The sequence below is a fragment of the Halictus rubicundus genome, chromosome 4, assembly GCF_050948215.1.
Source record: "Halictus rubicundus isolate RS-2024b chromosome 4, iyHalRubi1_principal, whole genome shotgun sequence".
NCBI lineage: Eukaryota > Metazoa > Arthropoda > Insecta > Hymenoptera > Halictidae > Halictus > Halictus rubicundus.
In genome coordinates this window covers 1,974,210-1,994,255 of record NC_135152.1, presented here as the reverse complement: position 1 = coordinate 1,994,255, position 20,046 = coordinate 1,974,210, and the positions used below count along the sequence as shown (strand labels likewise).

The window sequence follows — 20,046 nt, the reverse complement described above, 5'->3', positions numbered from 1 at the left end:
TCGCGACCCTCGACCATATGCCGAAAATACCGTACAGCCTTGTATATCGCGAGCAGTTCCCGATCATACGGACTGTATTTGCGCTCGGCCGCCGTTAACTTCTTTGTAAAGAAAGCCAACGGCTGCCATCCGTCGCGTGACCGCTGCTGCAACGCAGCGCCTACCGTGAAATCCGATGCGTCGCTGAAGATCGCAAGGGGCAGCGTGGTGTCGGGATGGGCCAGAAGAGCTGCGTGCGCCAGGCTTTCCTTGCACCTCTCGAAGGCCTCGATTCGCTCCGGAGTCCATGTCACCGGTGCTCGTCCCTTCACGTTACCCTGGAGGGCCGCGTTGAGTGGCGCCTGCATCTCGGCGGCCGTTCGCACGAATCGTCGATAAAAGTTTATTACGCCCAGAAACTGTCGCAGCTCTTTCACCGTTTCCGGGCGCGGGAAAGTTCGAATCGCTTCGACTTTCTCTGGAAGCGGTCGGGTACCGTGCGCGGACACTGCGTAGCCGAGAAACGTCACCTCCGGCGCACCGAACACACACTTCGCACAATTGACGAGCACCCCGTACTCGTTTAGGCGGGAAAAAAGTTCGCGTAGGTGCTCTTCGTGTTCCTCGACTGAGCTCGATGCGACCAGAATATCGTCTATGTAAACGTAGCACCAGTCGAGGCCGCGTAACACTTCGTCCATAAACCGCTGGAATGTCTGCGCTGCGTTTCGAAGTCCGAAAGACATCCAGGGGAATTCAAACAGACCAAACGGGGTCGTGATCGCGGTTTTCGCGATGTCCTGCGGGTTCACCGGTATCTGGTTGTATGCGCGCACCAAGTCTATCGTAGAAAACACGCTTTTTCCCCCCAAGCGCTGCGCGAAATCTTCGATGTGCGGCACCGGATATTTGTCCGCGATTGTTCTCGCGTTTAATGCGCGGTAATCCCCGCACGGTCGCCACTCGCCGCTTTTCTTCGGTGACAGGTGTAGGGCCGATGACCAACAGCTTTCGGATCGGCGCGCTGTTCCGTCCCTCACCATCGCCTCGAATTCCGCCTTAGCGATGCGGAGTTTATCCGGGGCCAGCCGACGGGGCTTGCACGATACCGGCGGGCCTGGCGTCGTCCGGATGTGGTGCTTCGTCGCGTGTTTGGCCGTGCGGTATCCTCCCGACGGCCGCGTGAGGTCCGGGAATCCCGCGAGGATCCTGTGGTAGGTGGACTCACCGGAAATCGCCTTCACGCTATCGGCACAACACGTCACTATACGACCAGCCGCCGACAGCGTCGTGACACCGTCTATTAGTTTTTTCGCGCGCATATCGACCAGGAGTCCGTAATGGCTCAAAAAATCGGCGCCGATTATCGGAGTTGTAACGTCCGCGATCACAAACCGCCACGAAAAGTCCCGACGCAGGCCGAAGTTCAACGCGAACCTCACGGAGCCGTACGTCGTGATCGTTGAACCGTTCGCGGCGTAAAGTTCATATGCCGTCCTTTCGCGTGCACCGCTCACGCGCGAATGCGGGAAAACGCACAGGTCGGATCCTGTGTCCACCATGAAGGTGATTTTTGTTGTCCGATCCGTCACGAACAGGCGGCTTGTAGCCGGCGCAGAGTCGTTCGCCGCCATCAACGACCGTCCCGCCGGTTTTCCGTCGCCTGGGAACACGGGTCGCGGCACTTCCTCGCGGCGGGACCGTGCCTCCAGTGGTACCAGCATCTGCCGTCACCAGGTGGTACCTCGTCGCTTCGGCTTCGCGACTTCGACGCCCTTCTTTCGCGAGGACCGCGGGACTTGGACCGCGCGCGGCGGGTGTCCATACCGACGCGAAGGGCCGCGATTTCGCGGCGGAGTTCCGCTATCAATGCCTGGGTCTCGTCCATTCGACTCGTCGATGCGGCGTTGACCTGCGGACGGGACGACACCTCGATGACGGCATCGGCGAGGGCTGCGAGGTCGGACAGCGGGTCCTTCCGTCTCGTCACCAGCACAGTTTGTACGTTCGTTGGCAGCCGCGCCATCCACAGCGTCTTCAGGAACTCGTCTGTCACAGCACCGGCGGCGAGGCCCTGCAGGCGTCGCAGGAAGACAGAAGGCTTCCGGTCCCCGATCTCCTCGTGTTCCAGCAGGTTTCGGATGTCCTGTTCCTTGGAATCCGCGATTCGCCGTATGAGCTCCGTCTTGAGCGTTTCGTACATATTGCTTTCCGGCGGGCTGCCGATAATGTCGACCACTACGTCAGCGTACTTGTTCTCCAAGTTCGCTGTGACGTAGTGGTACTTTGTGACGTCCTGCGTGATCCCAGACAGGACGAACTGGGATTCCAATTGCTGGAACCATATTCGTGGGTTCTTTTCCCAGAACGGTGGGATTTTTATGGCCACTCGTGCTACGCCCGCCAAGGGTACGACGTTGGCGTTACCGGGCGCTAGCGCGTCAGTCATCGCTGCGTTCCGTAATTAATTTTTTTTTATGCACCCGAACTGCACACTACCGCGGTTCGCTCTGCCTTTGCGCGACAGATCACGTCGGGGTCACCAATTATGTGGGAGTCGGGTGAAATGACTGAGGCCGTGTTCGCGGGTATACGTCTTTATTCGTCGGTGGACCGTCAACCGTCCTATACCGACGTTCGCGAGCGAGTGTCGATCGCATACCTTTGACCGACCGATTCTCCCTCGCGTCAGTCGATTGTTTAGCAGATGGCGACCGTCCCCGAAGCCGATCTTCACGTGTTTCGCTGCGGCTTTCCGAGGACGGTCGCCGCCGCGTATACATTGTATGTTGTCGGTGGTCGGCGTGCTCTTTGCGCGGGCCGCCACAAACACTTTCTCTGAATTTATCCCAATTCATTGTAATATCATTATATATTTTCTTATTCTTTTTTCTCTTATTGCAATATATAATATTGTCAAAGAGTTTCATCTCGAGGATGAAATGATCAGATCCCCATTGTTCGCCAGTACTTCTATATTGACTTTTACCTATTATATTCATTGTTGTTATGAATAGGTCGAGGTTCGATGGGTTTGTCCTTTCATCTCCTATACGTGAGATTGTGTCAAAGTTTCCTATAAACAGGTCTGATTCCATTATGACATCCCCCAGTATGTCACCATCCCTATTAGAACTGACACAGTTCCATAAGGGATTTTTCGCGTTATAGTCACCCATGAAAATGGTGTCAATGTTCTTTCTCCTACTATTGAAAAGGTTTAACCAGTTTTGTTTGTTCCAATTTAGTCCAGGTTTCTTGTATGATGCAACTATGTCAATTTCTTTCTCAAAGTTATATATTGTGATATGGATGGTATTTGTTTCCTTCATTTCCTGTCCTCTTATGATATTTACTCTGTGCTTGAAGTTATTTTTGATTAATAGACAGACGCCTCCGCTTTGAAGGGGTTCCTGTCTATCATTCCTGTATACATTATAACCTTTGATATTGATTCCATAGTGTTTATTCGATAGCCAGGTTTCGGTGATGCATAGGATATCGAATTCCTCTGTTAGGATTCTTACTTCGTTGATCTTATTTTTTATACTTCTTGCATTCCATAATCCTATTCTGATAAAGTTGTCTGGCATATTTGTTATGAGTGTAGGTTTTGTGTGTCTCTGATTGCTTGTATTTGATCACTTTCCTCTTCCACCTTGAAATTGCTGTAAAAGTTTTGTATTGTAGTAGTAGGGTGTTCTCATCTTCCTTCTTCCTGATGATTTACTTCATTGTTTTCCTTGTGTAAGTTATCCTTGACCATTTCTCCCCTTTTATCAATTTCTATTTCCCTGTCAATTTTTCTTTTTGTTTTTTTCGGGATTGATGACCCTGGGGCTTGGTTGAGCCCTCTGATAATTTCTTCTTCTTTCCAGGTTTTATGTTTCTTATAGAGAGAAAGACGTCTATTTTGTCTGATGTTCTCCTCCAACCTGTCTTCCAGTTTTCTTTCTTGGATTAGACAAATTAACTGGTCTATAAGCTCCTCGTCCGTCTTTGTTTTCATGAAATCTGTTTCTGTATTGTTTTTGTCGTACCATTTAGTCTTGTTTAATGTTATTTTATTCTTTTCGTCTGGTAGCTCCTCATTGTAGCTTGATGAACTTTCGTGGAAAGGGATCCAGTCGGGAGTTTATGTCTGAGTCCATACTTTGGTGATAATTTGAATTTTCTGTTAGTCCTCCCAGTAATTCAAACCTGTTACTATAAGTATCCAAACGTTGGTGTTTGTCGATTTTTTTTCTAATGTTAGGTTTATTAAGATTATCGTTATTATTATTATTGTAGTGGGCCATCTGACGTTGTTTTCCTAAAGCTTGCTTCGAGGCTATATCCGCCCAGGTATCCTTATTTTGTGTTGTTCTTTGCTTGTTGTATTTGGAATCATATACTTTGTCTGTTCTGTTATCCGGGTTTGATATTCTGTTTCTTCCAGAGTTGTCTGTCCCTGCTTCTATTGGATCCGTAATTGACTCCCAGAAATCCACTCTATTTTGTTTCTTAAGCAATGGAAATTTCGGATGAAAATATCTGTTTCCTTTGTCGTCCTTATTCTCATAATTAAATTCATGTCGTTGGTAGTTGTTATAAATTCCACTATTTTCTGTAATATGTGATGCATAAGAAGGATTGTTTGTGGCTCTTTCTTTAGCCACCTTGTAAGACACATTCTTATAAGCCATTATTTTTTTAGTCAGTCTTTCTTTTTGATAAATAGTACACTGTCTAGAGATAGTGATATGTTTTCCACCACAATTGTAAAAGCTGGGTTCTTTGTTGCAGGAATCATGGAAATCATCACTGCATACAAAGCATCTTCTTTTCAGACTTCTACACTTGTTTTGTGTGTGTCCAAATCTCAGACATTTAAAACATTGTTTGACTGACTCCACAAAGGGTTCCACTTTGACCCATACGTGTCCATATCCTATTAGTAATTTTGTGGGTAGCGAATCCCCGTGGAATTTTACCAGGATAGTCTTACTGTCCTCCCAAACAGTTTCGTTTCCCTGACGTTTCCTTCCCTTCAGTCTTTCCATTTCGAATTTGCCTTGATTAGGGGACAATTGGTTCTTTAATTCCTCTATTGACTCTTGCCAATCGGTGATAACACCTTTCCTATATTTAACTTTAAAAGGTATTGAAGTGTACATGGTACTTTCTTCCGGGGAGCCTTTCTTTAGTATTTTATTAGCATCAGTCTTATTTCTCGTTGACATTTCAGCTCTGGAGGAACCGACCATTTTAATTGATTCAGGATTTACTCCTTTGCTCGTGATAAATCTATATATTTTGATCAGGTTAAATTTTTTTGATTTAGTTATGGCATGGTTTTTCAATGAAATAGAAACTATGTAGTTTCCACTGATCGTATCAGTTTCGTATAGGTCTAACCTGCTTTGGTATTACTATTGTGGATATTACTACCTAGGTTTTTATCACCATTATTATCATTATTCTTATACTTATTATTGCCTTGGTTCTCGTTTATCTTTAAACCTGCTTTGAGCTTATCTATTACTCTTCCATAACTAGAATTATTTTGCACATCTTCCATTTTCACTATAGTATATTTCTCGTTAGTTTTTTGAATTCCAGTGTAGCGTGGCCAGTTGACCACGCGAACATAGCTAGATATATATATAGCATCGATTAATGGCGCGGAGAGGGAAATTTAAATATAAGATGTAATTGCGTATTTCATACATACGTATTTTATTTGGGCGCGATAGTTTAGAGTAGGTAAAGAAAGACCGGGAGAGTTCCATAGAGATCCTTGACGAAATTCGAGTCGGCGAGACTAATTGAGGAATTTAGAGAAAGTCACGCAGCCTCTTAGAGTAGCTTCTCCAATTCTACATAAATTAGGGATAGTCGAAGTCCGGAATCAGTTAAGGACAAGAGGTCATAAATTCCGAGTCAAGGACCTCTTGGAACTCCCTCGGACCTCTCGCTCGTTCGGTCCCACATGGCCCCACGTCCCTTGTTTTGGCGGAGCTTCACCCTCATGCGTACCCCACTCCCGTGCGTGCGCTATTAAGATCCATCCACTGCCAATCACCATCAAGCAGCAACCGGAAGACGAGTGATCCGACGAATCAACGCCTAGCCAGAAGATCCCAATTTTCCTATTGGCTAAGGAAGCGAGAAGGAAGAAGCTAAAAAAGGGATTCGAAGCTCCAGGACGACAGAACTCATTATAGAACCGAAGGAGTTAGATCTCCAAGACTTTCTAAATAAATCTCTAACAATTATTTTCGCCATTTTACTCTGTGTACGAAGTTATTGTGAACCTCCACGAGCAGAGCGCTTCAGCGCTCCACGGGCACCCGAACCCACAACAAAAATCCCCATCCCACCACACTGCGACGCAACACCAGATACCTGGTCTAGATCCATTGGTACCAATGTATTGATGGATATTTGATTGGATGGACCTTCCTGTGGGTCCTTTTTTGTTAAATCCTCTCCTCCAATCATCGACAAGATAAACTTTCGTCCCGCCTCGCGGCGGGACGGATCACCGACTAAAATCCGGCTCAGATATAGAGGTTATATCTCCCACTGTATTGGATTGTCTATAATTCTTGACTCTTTTAGAGAGCTTATTTATTAATTAATTACCTTGCGAGGAATTCTTCTTTTTGGGATATTCCTATTCCAGTTCTACTTACTTTTACTCTAATATCACAGTAAGAAACTCTAAGCTCAAAACTTTCGTTCTTCACTTCCATACCGCCATCTTCCCCTCCTATATCGATCTATGAATCGATAGAAAGATATTTCAGGTTGGTAGCGACGCAGTGTGTTATGCGTGCGACGGTTGGTACGTTTGTAAGTGTCGCCCCATGTCGGAGAGTTTTGTCGAACAGATGCATGTGCGTTCAGAGAGTGTCTGTAATATACCATTTCTCAGTATTATTTAATAAATATTAAGTTGTGTTTCATCGGGAGCTTAGCCTTTATTATATTCCATTCCTCGAGCCTCCACACTCCCGTCCCTTGGAACACTATTTTATTTTGTTCATCAAATACAACGTCTGTATCATAACATCATTTTGACGATATACCCGAAGAGAAAAGCTCCGTTCTACGACGTAGGTAGATTTTGCTTGGAACCCTTAATTTTTAACGTTGATGGAAAAATGGCTAACAAACGTTGTCCAAAATTATCTATTTTATATTACTTTATGCAAATATAGAGTATGCGTTGAGTGAGATATTTAACGATCTTTAGCGTATGTCTAGAGAAACAAAAAAAATTTCTCCCCCAAAAATCTTTACAAAATTTTACATCGACTGACTATTGAATTGATAATTTTTTTCCGACTCTAACGAGTGACGTAAAATTTTGGAAAAAATGTGAGCGATAACGATGATGTGCAGCTATTTTTTGCCACAAGGTTCGTTCAAATGTCTTTGATAGTGATCGAGAAGAGAGCTTGCAAAGTTAAGGGTTGTAACACTCTCATCGTCCTGTTACTGATAGTCTAAAGCTTTTTAACACGTTAAGGGGGCCGGCAGGCATTGGGCCTTGACTGTCACGCTATGTTATCCTGTGCCTTTTTTCTAGACATTTTACGTCTTAAATAAGTAAGTAATCAATTAAAAATGCATACCACCGTGTTTGTACACGTCTTTGGTACGTCTGTATAAAGCCTTTTTTTCGATACGAACACTAAATCTCTCGAAATTAAGAGAATCTTTCAGCGGCAGCCATCTCGTGACGTCATACTTGCTTCAGAATTCGAATTTTCTGCCGAATATTACAAATTACTCCACGATGAGGTAGAAATTCGCAATTTGGGCTCTATACAGACGTAGATTGGACTTTTAGGAAACACAATTGACCACTTCTAAACTGCTCATTGCAATATTGAAGCGGTAGTTTGTTTAGATTTTGACCCTTGCATACGTATATGGATTTCAAACCATGCCGGCCCCCTTAAGGTCGCCCCAAACAAGACGGGCAAGATGCCGAAGTTGTTCCAACGGCCGAAGTCGTTGTCCATAAGGACCGAGCGTACTGACAGGCCACTTGAGAGGCGCTCGAAGGTCCTCGCAACAAAGGCCAAGTGCCGAAAACCGCAGAACCGTTTACTCCCCTCTACACCCCCGAGATGCCTATGCTGGAGCGTGTTGCCCACGGGCAACCCACAGACAGATTGAGCAGCGTTAGAAATCTCTGCGGATACGGACGCAGTCACGGTGCAGAATTTACTGGAAAAATTCAATATTCCTGTATATCACGATATGAAATACATTCCTTTCGCATAGAATGCGTATGATACTAAATGCATATGTATATGAGGATGGAAATTGTTATTAATAATCGTATAATAATAATTTCTATGCATAAACAATTTTGCAATATTTATATGTCAATCATTTTTATTTATTCTTAATTTGCTTTTACTATATGTTTTATACCTATCCGAAAATAATAAGAATGTGAAGATAGATCCAGATTGTTTGGAAGAACGTCAATAGAGATCACATTGAAAGTACTGAAAATGAGTCAGATAGCGAATAACATTCATTTAACATTAATTTTGTTTTGCATTTGTTACTTTTTAAAAATAAATTTTTTTATAAAAATTGTTAATTTCTTGTCAAGCATATTAATTAAATTGGTAAATTATTTATATATGTGTAATTATTCACAGAAAATGAAATTATTAATATACAGGTTGTTCACGCTATTACTAGCCAGCATTTTTCGCGTAAATAGTCAATAATAGAAAAAAATGAAAGAGGAAAAAGTGGTACTGTTTTTTATATGCAACACAATGGCGTGTGTAATTTTTTTTGTTTATACTATTTTGCTAGATATGAAGGCGACCTTCAATTTTTTAAATGGAATGCTGTATATTTTTTTGTATCGCATGAAAGCGCGTGTCTAGACGAATTCATCCGTATACTGCACAGTGACCTTCAAGGTCATGCAAGGTGTGTGTGTGTGTGCGTGGGCGTGGGCGTGGGCGTGTGTGTAGATCATTATAAATACTGTATTACTTTTAAAAAGCTGTTTCACCGATGTTTTTCCTATCGATGTCGAGTGTGAAACTAGAACTTTTCGGAGTTGGTCGTGATATCGGCACGATGAAACAATTTGTCAAAGAAGTCAAATAAACAGGGCAGAAGTTCGGAAGGATCTGATTCTTTGTCCTCCTGAAACACGTTGACGGTGGCCGCGCAGAGAAATATGTTACCAAAAAATTGTCCTTGGAACGGCAATAAACTAATAGATACCTTCGATGTATACGCCATGGTGTCCTTCACGTGCAAAACGGCAAATCTGGCGGCCAAATGTTTTATTGCAACCCGCACGCCGACAGCAACCTACAATAAATCAGAAATGTCTCCGTACACCCTTTAAAAATATACAATTTGCTTGCCACTCATCTGGCGGAGGAAGTCCCCCCCCCCCCCCTTGCCGGTTGTGTATTTAAGGGCTGTGAACACACGACCTGTAGCACGCGAAAACCAATATCCAGCATTCATACAAAATGCCGAATCTTGTACAATTGGTAACCATTACGGTACAATTCAGTGGGCTACAGGAGGCAAGTCGGAAAGGAAGAAGGCGCTACGGTGTCCACCCGCTGTGGCAAAATCGAGCCATCGAAGGAGAGTTCATACTATTCAGACAAATGCTGGATCAGGAGGAAAAATTTTACGGATATTTCCGTATGAACCGTGACTATTTTTATGCCCTACTTGGGAAAATCCAGGATGATTTGACAAAAACTTGTACGCCTTGGAAAACACCAACTGCGCCAGTGGAACGGTTGGTAGTTTGCTTGAGGTAAGTGAGCGTAAAATAATTATTTAAATGCTTATAAAATTATTTTTATTTAAAACGCTACAAACTACATGTTACAATTAAATTCTTAGCCTAAATTATCTTTATCTAAAGTAATCTAACTTAATCTAACTAAATCTAACTTAATCTAACTTAAGTACCGCCTATGTCTCTTCCGACTTTTTTGCCGCAGCTAAACGTTCAATAACCTCCATCTTAAATCGCTCCTGCGTACTTCGCTTGAGGTTCGAAGTGGCCGAGCATACCCACCGGAAGAAGGCTTGTAATTCTTGCTCAACCCCATCTTCTTTTTCTTGCGACATTCCGGGGTTGCCCGATGTCGCCGCCTCCACAGCAGTCTTGAGATGCTTGGCACACTCCAAAACTTCGTTGTGTATCGCCGCATAGCGATCCTCGTTTTCTTCATTCTGGTGTTCATCCTGTTGTCGTCGTTGACGTCTCCCCTTTTGTGGAGGTTGCCTGTCCCGCGGCTCTTCCCCCTCGCTTTCAAGCGGGGGTCCGCTGATGTCCCCATTTTCTTCTCTCGTGCAACTAGAGTCTCCACTAAAACTGACGGAGCCGAGAAAAATAATATTTAAATTAGTTAATTGGAAATAATTTCAAATGGGATAATAAATGTAAATAGTCAATAATGTGGTCTGAAATATTAAATATTATTTGAAATATTGCTCACCTCTGCAAACTGCAAAGAGTTTGACGTTCTTGAAAAAACGGTACCAAAAATTGCATCGAATCTTCGTACTTGTATTTTCGCAATGCGTTGTCCGCCGCCTGCCCGCTCCACACCACAGTGTTTCTGGCGCGGAATTTTCTAAATTGATCCCGTAGACTCTGCCATCTACTTTTGCATGTTTCGGCTGTAAAAGAAATATTTTCTAATTAACATTTTATTATTATTTCAGGTACTTAGCAACAGGAGATTCCTTCAAAACCATTAGTTATAGTTTTAGAATGGGTGCATCTACTGTTGAACTAATAATGAAGGAAACGTGCAGGGCCATTACGGAGAGACTGAGGTCTGAGGCAATGCCAACACCCAGCATGGAAATGTGGGAAGCAATAAAGCAGGAGTTTTGGGAAAAGTGCTATTTCCCCAACTGTCTCGGGGCCATTGATGGCAAACATGTGAATATCCAAGCCCCACCGAACTCCGGATCATTATATTACAATTATAAGAAGACCTTCTCAATGGTTTTGTTAGATGTGCCTGATGCCAATTCTAGCTTCATAGCTGTTGATGTTGGGGCGTATGGAAGAAACAGCCATGGAGGGATTTTTGCTCACTAATTGATAGGGCAAGGGATCAATGACGGGTTCTATCGGATGTTGCCCGACACTAATTTGCCGGGCACATCAATCTGTGCGCCCTGCGTCTTGGTTGGCGATGAAGCCTTTCCTCTGAAGAGGAACCTTTTGAGGCCGTATCCGGGAAGACTAGCGGAAGGTCATAAAGACCAAATGCATTTTAATAAATGCCTGTCAACGGCTCGACGAACAGTTGAAAACGCATTCGGGATTTTGTCCCAGAAATTCCGTATCTACAGTCGACAGATGCAGGGGAAGCTGGAAAATATTGATTATATAATCATAACTACGTGCATCCTGCACAATTATATACGCAAATACGAGGGATCAAGAACGCGAGAAACTGGACCGACACAACCTGGAGCGTGGGATGCCATAAATAACACTGTCCAACACCAAAAAAATTTTGCAATACCTGTTGGGTGATTCTTATACACTTTGTCATCCTAAAACCGAATCTGAAAGTAGAATTGCTCCATCACGCAACGTTTTCGAAAAATTTTGGTTTTTGTAAAAATGCCCGATTTTGATACGAAACGACGTGTTACGCAAAAACTAAACACGCGAGAAAGTTCAAATTTGAGTCAAGAGATAGAGGGGACTCTCCTCTACATATTCATATAGTCAATTATATTTTTATGTACTTCCTAATAGTTGTAAATGGTTGTTAAAGTTTGAAAATGTGCCGACGCGGGTACTTTGTACGCTCTATTTTTGTATTTATGTGAAAGATCCTTTATCTAGCAGGAATTTACTATACAGGAATGCATTCTACAGACATTTCTGGTAAAGAAACCATTCACGAAAAGTATTTGGTTCCCTTAATGTACGAGAAGGATCAGAAAATGTTAATTGACAGCGTGTGCGCGACGCGTTCGCGCCAGACGGCCATTGCAGCCTTTTCGCGACTCGCCAGGGCCGTCGCTATGCGTAGTCGACGTTGGTACCATTCAAGTATGTCTTTGCTTACTATGCTTAATTAAATACATTTTTTTTGGTCTTTTTGGGTGCCAATCATTACAAAAGATTATAAAAATACGAGTTATATTCACATTTCATTGTGGAAATGCTTAACAACAAACGTCAAGCAAGGCGGAAACATTTTAAATTTGTTTACATCAGAAATAGGTAAGTTTTTGTATTCAATTTTCTTTATTAAGCATTTCCACAATGAAATGTGAATATAACTCGTATTTTTATAATCTTTTGTAATGATTGGCACCCAAAAAGACCAAAAAAAATGTATTTAATTAAGCATAGTAAGCAAAGACATACTTGAGTGGTACCAACGTCGACTACGCATAGCGACGGCCCTGGCGAGTCGCGAAAAGGCTGCAATGGCCGTCTGGCGCGAACGCGTCGCGCACACGCTGTCAATTAACATTTTCTGATCCTTCTCGTACATTAAGGGAACCAAATACTTTTCGTGAATGGTTTCTTTACCAGAAATGTCTGTAGAATGCATTCCTGTATAGTAAATTCCTGCTAGATAAAGGATCTTTCACATAAATACAAAAATAGAGCGTACAAAGTACCCGCGTCGGCACATTTTCAAACTTTAACAACCATTTACAACTATTAGGAAGTACATAAAAATATAATTGACTATATGAATATGTAGAGGAGAGTCCCCTCTATCTCTTGACTCAAATTTGAACTTTCTCGCGTGTTTAGTTTTTGCGTAACACGTCGTTTCGTATCAAAATCGGGCATTTTTACAAAAACCAAAATTTTTCGAAAACGTTGCGTGATGGAGCAATTCTACTTTCAGATTCGGTTTTAGGATGACAAAGTGTATAAGAATCACCCAACAGGTATTGCAAAACTCGAAAAAAGTTTAATTTTGTTGGACAGTGTAATCAAGCGGGCAACTCGACGAGGGAGTCCTTCGCGGTCAGGGACATATTTAAAGATTTTTTATACTCGACTCAGTAATGTTAAGTTAAGTTTAGTTAGTTACTTATCAAGTTAGTTTAAGTTAGTTTAAGTGAATTAGTTATTAATATTAAGTTAAGGTTAATTTGAGCAATTCTGTTTTTTGTTAATTGAACAATTATTAAAATACATTCAGTACTAACCTGGTAGATTCAATTCGTCGCCTATCTCCCTCCATGCGATTGCTTTGAACTTGCTGTCCATGAATTTCCTATGGGATAAATTGTATAAAAACTCCCGACTGCGGACACATTCAATAAGACGCTCGTCTTCCATTTTGCTAAACTACTTGTCACTTGCACTTGTCTAACGTCGGAAGTAGAACTGATTTTTCCGACGAACTTTCGTCGCTGGTAACCTCATAATTAGCATCTCAGTGGGGGTAAGAAACACGGTATTGGTTGTATTGGGGTAAAGAACCACAATGGGACCTGCAACAGACGCCTGGATCGGGCCGCTCCGAGTCTTCAGCGGCCCTTGCAGAACTTTGTTTGTAATTGCGAAGAAAAAAGTAGAAGTCACGATTTTATAGTTTTTTATCTGTATCTGTATTGAAAATTTATAAGGTCCCTTTTGTAGATCTAAGTAAGTAATGTACATGCACAACATTTCATTAAAATCGATCAAGGTTGGTAAGAAATATAATTGATTGAAAATAGCAAGAATTGTAAGAAACTGCGATTTAAGACCTAAGTAGTAGTATCATTTATTGTTCCCCTAGGGGTTACAATCCGTTCCACACCTCTCTTCTTAACCTAAAACTTAAACTATGCTTAACCTAAGTTAACCTAACTTATCTTAACTTAACTTAACTTAGCTTAACTTAACTCTAATCCATAAGAGAGAGAGAGTTCTTACTCTTGCTTACGCCACATTCCCAATTTACCTCTCACACACACACTCATACCATCTCAACTCCCCCCCTCCTCTACCACTCACCCATCCTTTCCCCTACCCCCTGGACCTCCTCTTCCGGCTGCACTCATTCTTTCCATTCCTAAGCATTCATACCTTGCTCACCCCCCCCCCCCCCCCCCGCGCCAGTTCCCTCCGTACCTTCCCTCCACTCCTCTAACCTCCTCATCCATTCCTCTCCCTCTCCTTCATCTCCTAGCACCTCCCCTGCCCTACCCTGCCAACCCCTTCCCTCATCCCCTCCCCAGCACAGCTCCCACATATGCTTCCACGTTTCCATCCCCCACCCACAGACCCTACACCTTCTCTCCTCTCCTTCCATCCAATACCTTCCACCCCTCATCTCATTACCCAACCTAAATCTAGCTACTCTTTGCCATCTACTCTCTCCCCACCCTTTCCTCATATATCCTGGTATCCCCTCTCCCTTGACCCTCCCATACCACACATTGTATCTCGCTCTCCTTATCTTTTCCCATCTCTCCTCCTGCTGCTTCCTCCTTTCCCTTTTTACTAACTCTCCACTCACTACCTCTGTCTTCTCCTCCATCATCCCCTCTGTCTCCTCTGCTGACCAACCTCTCTCTCCCCAGAAACGTCTTCTCTCATTCTCCCACCCATCTACCTCCCCTCCCCTTCTATCCCTGCCTCTTACCTGTTCTAAGCACATCCTTGCTAACTCCCCCCCTCTTCCCTCCCGCAGCTTCTTCTCGTAGCTCCATGCCCTTAACCCCGCCCTCCCTCTCAACAACTCCCTCTGCAACTCTTCCCTTATCATGTATCCCGGTGTGCACCTCTCTACCCCTAGCACCCATCTCAGAAACCTCTCTTGCAGTCTCTCTATCCCTTCCCATTCCTTCCAACCCCAAATTTCCACCCCGTAGCTGATAACCGACCACACCAACCTGTCGAATAACCAGATTCTCCTTCCCCAGTCGTTACCAAACTTCCTCTTCCCAATCCCCCATACTTGTCCCATTATCGCTGCCCCCTTCCTAATTCTATCCTCCACGTGCTTCCTCTGTCCCCCGTCCCTCATAACCACGTACCCCAGGTACTTAAATTCTGCCACCTCCTCCAGCACCTTGCCCTTCCACCTCCATGTGATCTTTTTCCACCTGCCCCCACCCCTTCTGCACCTCATCATCTTCGACTTTTCCGCATTCAGTTGCAGCTTCCTTTCTTCCAGGTATCTCTCCAAACCCCTTATCATACCCCTCATCCCCTCCTCATCCTCTGCCATCATAGCTACATCATCCGCGTACGCCAGCGTAAAGATTTTCCTCTCCCCTAATTTTACTCCCCCCCCCCCATCCTCCCTTCTCCAGCACCTCGTCCATATCCGCCAGCAGCAGTGTAAATAGCAACGGGCTTAGCGGGCACCCCTGCCTCACCCCCCTTATCGTCCAAAAGCTTGCCCCCTCCTCCCCTCCCACCCTAACTTTACTCCTCGTCTCCCTCAACATCTCCTCACACCTCACAACCAGCCCTTCCCTTACTCCCCTTTCTCTTAAAGCTTTCACCAATATTTTCCTGTCCACCGCATCGAATGCCGCCTTCAGATCTACAAACAAGATCACCATCTTCCTTTCCTTCCTTCTCACCTGCCTGTTTAGGAGATAATTCAGCACGTATATATTATCTACGCACCCCACCCCCTTCCTGAACCCCGTCTGACTCGCCGGTAACATGCCTTTCCCCTCCACTTCCTCCCTTAACCTCTCCGCCAGGATTGCTGCTGTCACGTCCGGCGGTTTGCACGGTTCGCCAATAAACGCCTAAACAATGACCATTAATACTATCACACGGGAAAATAAATCAGATCAAAACATACGTGACAAACCGACGCGGTTAGAGATACGCCGACTGATCTTCCTGCAAAATACGCAGATGAAGACCAGATTACAAATTAGACGCAAAAAAAAGGGAGATATCAAATTACGCCGAACCATAGGAAAAGACGACGACTTCATCTTGGCAACACACAGCGACGAAGCAAGAAACATCAAGAAGATCAAGAAGCAGAAATGCTAAACCAGCACTTCAAGAAAACAAAGGACCGGCCACATTATAAAAAGGAGACCAGCTCTTCAATAGCACTCACTCTGTTCAAAAACAGTGCTACAGTACAGTTCCGTCGGCAGGCCCTTATTTCAAACACGCGTCGCGCCGGCAGTAAAAACAGTGCCACCGCAATTCCGAAACCCTTGCGTATAGTGTCCGCGTGTGTCCCAGCGTCCAGCGGCCACAATCAGCGAGCGCCCCTTCGACGCCCACAATCAGCGAGCGCCTCTTCAACGCCCACAACCAGCGAGCGCCCAAAACCCCGCAACCACGACCTGCGAGCGTCTACCAGCGACTCGGTAAATTAAACGTTTTATTAAGCGATTTGTTATAAGTGCTCTAGCGTATGTGCTATAAGAATTCACCCATGTATGAGCTGATTCAGAACTAGACTCTAAATAAACCAAACATTTCCCGTTTTATATAAAAATTAAAGTACAATTTATTTAACCAGCCCTCAATCTCCCGAACCAAAGCCGGTGAACGCAGGTAGGTTCAAAACTGCGCCTTATCCCCGGAAAATTATAAACAGCCCCATCTGGGACGTAACAAATTTGGTGACAGCGGTGGGATAGAGCGCAGGATTGAGGATTGGAAAAATAGTTCTTTTCAATTGATTCAAAATGGCAAGCCCGACTAATAGCGGAGCAGAAATTAAAGGTTCTGAATCAGAGCTATTAAAAATGGCCGTAGAACAGATCAAAAAATCCCAAGAGAGCAACGCCTTCATATCCGATCTCGGTACTAAATTCAGGGAACTGAACCAGCAAATAGCGCATATGCAGGACGCACTACATTCAATAATTAACCGACCGCAACCGATACTGACGAAACCCGAACAGACGACTCCCGGAAAACCGACGCACATCTCGACAGACCCACTAGAGAACCCCATCCAAATCAAAGACGCGTTAGAAACAGTACCCGTGTTCGATGGTTATAAACCTTCCTTATTTCAATTCTTAAAAGCCTGCGAGAGAGCCAAAGCCATGCTCCCGCCAAGTAAAGAACCATACTTGATTAAATTACTAACAAACAAACTCAGAGGACATGCATTTATAGCCATCGAAGACGCAAGCGTAGACACTATAGAAGAATTCGGCGCGAAACTAAAACTCATGTTCGGACCCCAAAAAACGGTCAACCAATATAAGGGCGAATTAGGGAACATATTCAAAAAACCCCACGAAAATATCTTGGACTACATAAGCCGCGTAAAGGATCTGCGACTCGCAATCATGGATGGAGAACGAGACACGCACGGCGTACTCTCAGAAACGCTGCAACGCAGCATAGACTTCGACGTTACAGAGGCTTTCTTAAAAGGTCTACCATCAGAAGTCCATATAAGATTACAGTTGGAAGGCTTCACCAGCCTAGAAGAGGGATACGCAAACGCAATCAAAATCACAAAGCAAATTCAGCAGGAAGAAGAACGGGTCAGAACATTCCACAGAGGAGCGGCTCTGCCACAGCAGAGATATCAAATCTCTTCCAACAGATATCAAGGCTTTCGGAGACAAGACGACTACACCGGAGCACGCTGGCGTTCCGATCCTTCGTCGTACCGTACCAATCCCCATGATAATGGCAATAAAGGAAATTTCAACAACAAACCAACAGGAACCGATAACCGAGCTAGGGGAGCCGATCCACCTATCACCTGCAATTACTGCAAAAAGACGGGACACGCGATCAGAGATTGTTATACATTCAAGGCAAAGGTGGAATCAGGTGAGATAGTACCCTATTCCCAACGGAAGTCGGGAAACGAGAGATACTCCCCAGGGACAAGCGGCGCACCCGAGGGAGCCAACCTCACAGAGCGCCGAGCAGTAAAGAAAATAAACTTTGCTCCACCCGCACCAACAGAAACGACATCGCTCAACCTACCTCAACCGGAAGAATCCCCGGAGACAGAGCACTACAGGGTGACAGGCAGCGAAGAATCAGAAACGAACCAGGAAGAGATCGACCTAGAAGGGCTATCACTGTTCGACTAGACTCTGCGAAATATACCCCAACAATAATGATCACTTCCCCAGACCTCCAAGGAATAATTTCACTTTTGATCGATTCAGGCTCAGAAATCAACCTTATCAAAGAATCAATGGTCCCAGTATCTACGAAAATCGACACAAGTAATGCGATTAATATTCGAGGAATCTCGGCTGAGGTCCTGGCCACCCTAGGGACGGCATCAATCAGGATAGCGGGCCATCAAGTAATATTCCATGTTGTTAGCAACCGAATATTGATAGACCAAAGCGGACTCCTAGGATCCGACTTTCTACAAAAGAATCAAGCAAACGTCGATTACTCTGCACAACACATAAAATGGGGAACCACCTATATACCATTCTTTGAACCTCGACAGATAACAGTTCCTAAGAGAACGTCTATCCCCATTACGGTAAATATAATCAACCCAGAATTGCAACAGGGTTATATTCCCCGAATACCGGAGGAAAAGGGAATATTTCTTGGAGAAACCGTGGTCACTAATAATAAGGGACGAGCACACATACGCGTAACGAACGCAACGTTAAAAAACTACGTTCTAGACGTACCCATGGTAAAATTGGAACCATTCGAGGAGGTTACCAATCAACGTGCCAAATCCTGCCTTGTGGCAGCAATAAACAATCAAAATCGATCTAAAGATATACTGGAATTATTAAGACTAGACCACCTCAACAAAGAAGAGAGAGAAAATATTACGAGATTAATAAAAGAAAATCAAGACCGATTCCACATTCCCGGAGAAACCCTCGAAGGCACGGAGGTGCTACGACACAAAATACACACCACCAACGACATTCCAATAAATACCAGGCAATACCGATTCCCCCCGATTCACAAAGAAGAAATTAACAGACAAGTACGAGAGTTACTAGAGACGGACGTGGTCGAAACGTCAACATCTCCCTACAATTCACCAGTATGGATCGTACCGAAAAAAACAGATTCTCAGGGAAACAAGCGATGGCGTCTTGTAATAGATTACCGAAATCTGAACGAAAAAACCGTGGGCGATGCATATCCCTTGCCCAACATAACGGAAATTCTAGATCAACTTGGAAGCGCTAAATACTTTTCCACGTTCGATCTGGCCTCTGGATTCCACCAAATCAAAATGGCAAGCGAGGACGCCCATAAAACGGCATTCTCAACCCCTTATGGACACTTCCAATTCAAAAGGATGCCTTTCGGCCTAAAGAACGCCCCAGCCACATTTCAGCGCTTGATGAACAGCGTACTGGCAGGACTGCAAGGATCAGAATTGTTTGTATATCTTGATGATATAGTGATATATTCAAGCTCCTTGCAAGAACACGAAATAAAATTTAACAAACTAATGGATCGATTACGTTCCGCAAAATTAAAACTACAGCCGGACAAATGCGAATTTTTGCGTCATGAGGTAACCTACTTAGGGCACATAATCAGCGAGGATGGGCTAAAACCAGACCCAAAGAAAATCGAAGCAGTAAAAAAATTTCCTAAACCCAAAAACGCGAAACACATCAAACAATTCCTAGGATTGGCCGGATATTATCGAAAATTTATACCAAACTTCTCAGCAACCGCAAAAACCCCTCACAGACTTATTAAAGAAGGATATCACCTTTAGATGGGAAGATACTCAGGAGAAATCATTTCAAATCCTAAGGGATGCACTTACGACCCAACCCATACTGCAATTTCCAGACTTCTCAAAAACATTCAACCTCACCACTGACGCGTCTGGATACGCTATCGGAGGAGTACTTAGCCAAAGCCCAATTGGAAAAGACCTCCCCGTGGCATACGCCTCTCGCCTGCTGAATGCAGCCGAGCAAAAGTACTCCACCATAGAAAAGGAATGCTTAGCAATTGTCTACTGCATATCCCACTTTCGGCCATACCTATACGGCCGTACCTTTAATATCGTTACAGACCATAAACCTCTAGTGTGGCTACATTCTATCAAGGATCCAACTTCCAGATTATGGAAATGGAAATTAAAATTGTCAGAG

At 44.2% G+C, this 20,046-nt stretch overlaps 1 protein-coding gene across 1 annotated transcript; it reads right to left on the bottom strand.

The window, feature by feature from the left end:
• Positions 1-1,612: 1,612 nt before the first annotated feature.
• LOC143353833 (uncharacterized) lies at positions 1,613-2,428 on the bottom strand. Its single transcript, XM_076787441.1, has one exon. The coding sequence runs from the start codon at positions 2,426-2,428 to the stop codon at positions 1,613-1,615; it is 816 nt and encodes a 271-aa protein (XP_076643556.1).
• Between the last annotated feature and the right edge of the window lie 17,618 nt (positions 2,429-20,046).

Excerpts from the sequence above, each read along its gene's own strand:
- LOC143353833 (XM_076787441.1), bottom strand. The coding sequence starts at position 2,428 with ATGACTGACGCGCTAGCGCCCGGTAACGCCAACGTCGTACCCTTGGCG.